The 5,163-nt window shown below is 44.6% G+C and overlaps 1 protein-coding gene across 1 annotated transcript; it reads right to left on the bottom strand.

Annotated features, from left to right (window-relative positions):
* Positions 1-3,650: 3,650 nt before the first annotated feature.
* Positions 3,651-4,825, bottom strand: LOC139025770 (uncharacterized). Its single transcript, XM_070440970.1, has 2 exons — positions 4,670-4,825; positions 3,651-4,475 (listed from the first exon to the last, which is right to left on the bottom strand). The coding sequence occupies exon 2, from the start codon at positions 4,428-4,430 to the stop codon at positions 3,714-3,716; it is 717 nt and encodes a 238-aa protein (XP_070297071.1). The 5' UTR covers positions 4,431-4,475; positions 4,670-4,825; the 3' UTR covers positions 3,651-3,713.
* Positions 4,826-5,163: the final 338 nt, after the last annotated feature.

Here is a 5,163-nt window from a genome sequence, read left to right as displayed (position 1 = left end):
CAAAACCATGTATGCACTACAATGTATAGTTATTTTAAGTTATCTGAAACCTTCATGTTATTAATGTATTGACATTAAAGGGATCATTCAGCAAAATTGCTTCCTTACTTAATATTAGGATTTGTTGGCAGCCGGGGGCTATAACAAACAAGTTGTAAATCTGGATTGCAGTCACTCCTTGTCCATAGGCTTTAAGGTACGGAAGCAAACATCTAAATTATGTAATTTCCCTGAACTATCCCTTTAGGCATTCATCTACATCTTGCTTTTCCTCAAACCTTTCCTCGAAAATACACAAATGAAACCCACATTCAGAAGACTAAGATAACCAATCCACTGTACTAGGGAAAGACACAAAAACCAGATTAACAGCTCTCATAAAAGAAGAACAAACATTGTTTGCCAGTTCGCTCGTCCCCTCGATTTGTTTCTCATTAACTGTAAATGTTATCAGGGTTGTGAGTCAGAATCACTAGCTATGCTAGCTGGCTTTTCCCCTCCCATTGACCTATGGCTGGTCTCTGGGGCCCAACTGCTAGAGAAGGTCTGGGGGCCTTACTGGGAACACAAACATCATTACCATTATGGCCCCAGTCCTGCACTTTTAGAAAAAAAGGTTCCAAAAGGGTTCTTCAAGCTGTCCCCATAGGAGAACCCTTTTTGGTTCCACAGGTACAACCATTTTGGGTTACATTATTCTACCTGGAACCAAAAGAGTTCGACATGGAACCAAAAAGGGTTCTTCAAAGGGTTCTCCTATGGGGATAGCCGAAGAACCCTTCTAGGTTCTGCATAACACCTTTTTACTCCAAGAGTGTGAAGTGAACTAGGAGAACAAAAAGAGGCTCATTCTAACTGGTGATTGGTTAATCTACCAGGAATCCCTAAAGACTTAAACAGGAAACAGGGACGCTGCAGAAGACAGTGGCCTTCCACCTCACATGGCTGCGGTGCTAAAATGCTGCTGGGATATGACATGACCGAGTTGAGATGTGGAGAGAGGGAACTTTTGAGTTGTTATTGCTTCAGGTTGAGATCCATGTATGTTATGCACGGCAGTTCCAGTATAAATGAAACAAAAATGGATAAACCCATGGATAAAACCATAAAACCATGCATGCACGGCAATACAAAAACATACTATAGAATCTATACTCTATGGCCTGCCTATATTGTGATATAGTTTGTGATATAATTCGTATAGAAGTGGACTATAATTGTAAAAATGCAGTTGAAATATAGGTATATGGGCACCTTAAATCCATACTTAGCCTTCTTTAAAGGTGTCAAAAGTAAATTATGACAGGGGAATCTTTTTTAACATCTCATCACGTCACCTCCACTATGCTTGTTGACCTTTAACCCATCAGTTGTTATCCAACATGCCCCCCACCATCAGTGCAGCCCCTCCTTCTCCCTTCTTTTACATAACATTGTTATTCTCCCTTCAGAATATCTGTTTACAACCCTACACGGTCACTATGGTGACACTGTGACACTGAACACGTGGACTATACAATACTGCCATACATGGGGGCTTACCGACGCTCAAAAATAAAATGTTAGATGAGGTGAGACATGACTAGAAAATGTTAAGAATGGAAGGAGGCGGGAGGAAGGCACTGACTGTACTAAGCAGTCAGTGCCTGAGTTTTGAGTACACTATTGGCTTGAAGTTGTTATTGTGGGGCCAACAGTTATGATTGGAATGTTGCTTGCTAGTTTTTGGGGCCACATGCATGTAATTATCGTCAGTCGTCAGTCATTGAAACTCACAACCGTTGTTTTACTGTCACTGTAAATCAAAGGAGCTGTTTCGAGGTGTCCACAGCCGGAACGCTGTGTATCCATTGTTGAGTGAAGATAATGAAGGCTTGGACATATTTCAGGATTTCAGAAGATATTTTCACACAGTTCTTAGATAATGACGTGAGGGCAACCAGGGACATCATCTTGTAAACAATGTCATTGTGAAGGGGGGTAAACACCAGTACTAGCATAGACATTATCAGAAATTATTGTCATACAAGTGCACAACTGAACAGTTTTTTTCTGTTTCTGTTGCTCTGACTGTAATATCTAAAAAAATAAAAATAAATCTGACTTGCCTCTCAATTTAGTTTTAGCACAGATCATCGCAAAAATATATGCTAAATCGCTATCTGTTGATGAGTATTTACTAAGGATGTATTCACCGACACGCATTGGTCCCCGATTCAAATGTTTAAGATATGACTGCATAATCGATTCAAACTTCACAAATCGATGATTTACTAAATTATTTTGCTCATATTACTTTCTACCTTTCGAAAATACCTCTTCTTTTGTGACAACTGATACGTCCTCTCCTTCAGTGTCGAACTGCATGTAACTGTGTTGACATCTCCTTCAGTGTCGAACTGCATGTAACTGTGTTGACATCTCCTTCAGTGTCGACTGCATGTAACTTTTGCTGTTCGAACATGTAACTGACCTCTCCAATGTCGAACTGCATGTAACTGTGTTGACATTTCCTTCAGGATGTCGAACTGCATGAAACGGTGTGATGGACATCTCCTTCAGTGTCGAACTGCATGTAACTGTGGTTGACATCTCCTTCAGTGTCCGAACTGCATGTAACTGTGTGACATCTCCTTCAATGTCGAACTGCATAACTGTGTTGACATCTCCTTCAGTGTCGAACTGCATGTAACTGTGTTGACATCTCCTTTCAGTGTCGAACTGCATGTAACTGTGTTTGCATCTCCTTCAATGGTCGAACTGCAATGTACTGTGTGACATCTCCTTCAGTTCGAACTGCATGAAACTGTTGTTGACATCTCCTTTCAGTGTCGAAACTGCATGTAACTGTGTTTGAATCTCTTCAGTGGAACTGCAAACTTGTGTTGACTCTCCTTTCATGTTCGAACTGCATGTAACTGTGTTGACATCTCCTTCAGTGGTCGAACTGCATGTAACTGTGTTGACATCTCCTTCAGTGTCGAAACTGCATGTAACTGTGTTGACAGTTATTGATCTACAAGTCATTTTGCATGCTGAACAACCCTAGCGAATATCAGTAGCCTAGTCAAACTGCCCACTGTGCCCAGCTTCGCAGGCTGACCAATGCGAGGTAGGTGGCATGTTCCTGATCTTGCACATTAAAATGCTAAAATGGCTTGCGCGGTATTAGGCTTGATTAGTTAAGTGACAACCTATGTAATTTGCTAGGTTATTGTTATCTATGCACTGTTGAAAATTGTGTTTAACCAGAATAAAATGTAAACTACCTGAGACCAAACTCTCCATCTGGTGATACCTGCTGAACAGGGCTTACAATAGATTTTATTTATATTGTTCAGCTTCACCATCGCAATAGTTTTGGTAGTTTTGGTTTGGTAGTTTTTTCATAATTTTTAGATATACAGGGTAAAGTTCATAATTTAATAAAGAGGAACCACTTTAGCAAGGGCGCACTGCATGGCCAAAGCGGGAGGAGAAAAGAAGCTCACCATTCGATTTTGAGATGGGGTGTAATCCAAAGTTTACATTACATTTAACATTTAAGTCATTTAGCAGACGCTCTTATCCAGAGCGACTACAAATTGGTGCATTCACCTTATGTATCCAGTGGAACAACCACTTTACAATAGTGCATCTAACTCTTTTAAGGAGGGGGGGGGTTAGAAGGATTACTTTATCCTATCCTAGGTATTCCTTAAAGAGGTGGGGTTTCAGGTGTCTCCGGAAGGTGGTGATTGACTCCGCTGACCTGGCGTCGTGAGGGAGTTTGTTCCACCATTGGGTGCCAGAGCAGCGAACAGTTTTGACTGGGCTGAGCGGGAACTGTACTTCCTCAGAGGTAGGGAGGCGAGCAGGCCAGAGGTGGATGAACGCAGTGCCCTTGTTTGGGTGTAGGGCCTGATCAGAGCCTGAAGGTACGGAGGTGCCGTTCCCCTCACAGCTCCGTAGGCAAGCACCATGGTCTTGTAACGGATGCGAGCTTCAACTGGAAGCCAGTGGAGAGAGCGGAGGAGCGGGGTGACGTGAGAGAACTTGGGAAAGTTGAACACCAGACGGGCTGCGGCGTTCTGGATGAGTTGTAGGGGTTTAATGGCACAGGCAGGGAGCCCAGCCAACAGCGAGTTGCAGTAATCCAGACGGGAGATGACAAGTGCCTGGATTAGGACCTGCGCCGCTTCCTGCGTGAGGCAGGGTCGTACTCTGCGAATGTTGTAGAGCATGAACCTACAGGAACGGGTCACCGCCTTGATGTTAGTTGAGAACGACAGGGTGTTGTCCAGGATCACGCCAAGGTTCTTAGCACTCTGGGAGGAGGACACAATGGAGTTGTCAACCGTGATGGCGAGATCATGGAACGGGCAATCCTTCCCCGGGAGGAAGAGCAGCTCCGTCTTGCCGAGGTTCAGCTTGAGGTGGTGATCCGTCATCCACACTGATATGTCTGCCAGACATGCAGAGATGCGATTCACCACCTGGTTATCAGAGGGGGGAAAGGAGAAGATTAATTGTGTGTCGTCTGCATAGCAATGATAGGAGAGACCATGTGAGGATATGACAGAGCCAAGTGACTGTGGTGTATAGCGAGAATAGAGAGGGCCTAGACAGAGCCCTGGGGGACACCAGTGGTGAGAGCACGTGGTGCGGAGACAGATTCTCGCCACGCCACCTGGTAGGAGCGACCTGTCAGGTAGGACGCAATCCAAGCGTGGGCCGCGCCGGAGATGCCCAGCTCGGAGAGGGTGGAGAGGAGGATCTGATGGTTCACAGTATCAAAGGCAGCCGATAGGTCTAGAAGGATGAGAGCAGAGGAGAGAGAGTTAGCTTTAGCTGCGGAGCGCCTCCGTGCACACAGAGAAGAGCAGTCTCAGTTGAATGACTAGTCTTGAAACCTGACTGATTTGGATCAAGAAGGTCATTCTGAGAGAGATAGCAGGAGAGCTGGCCAAGGACGGCACGTTCAAGAGTTTTGGAGAGAAAAGAAAGAAGGGATACTGGTCTGTAGTTGTTGACATCGGAGGGATCGAGTGTAGGTTTTTTCAGAAGGGGTGCAACTCTCGCTCTCTTGAGACGGAAGGGACGTAGCCAGCGGTCAAGGATGAGTTGATGAGCGAGGTGAGGTAAGGGAGAAGGTCTCCGGAAATGGTCTGGAGAAGAGAGGAG

This window comes from Salvelinus sp. IW2-2015, linkage group LG1, assembly GCF_002910315.2.
Source record: "Salvelinus sp. IW2-2015 linkage group LG1, ASM291031v2, whole genome shotgun sequence".
NCBI lineage: Eukaryota > Metazoa > Chordata > Actinopteri > Salmoniformes > Salmonidae > Salvelinus > Salvelinus sp. IW2-2015.
The sequence above is the reverse complement of the archived record's forward strand: the minus strand, read 5'-3'. Positions and strand labels throughout refer to the sequence as shown.

What these genes read in the sequence shown, in the direction of transcription:
- LOC139025770 (XM_070440970.1), bottom strand. Translation starts at nt 4,430, where the DNA reads ATGACGGATCACCACCTCAAGCTGAACCTCGGCAAGACGGAGCTGCTC.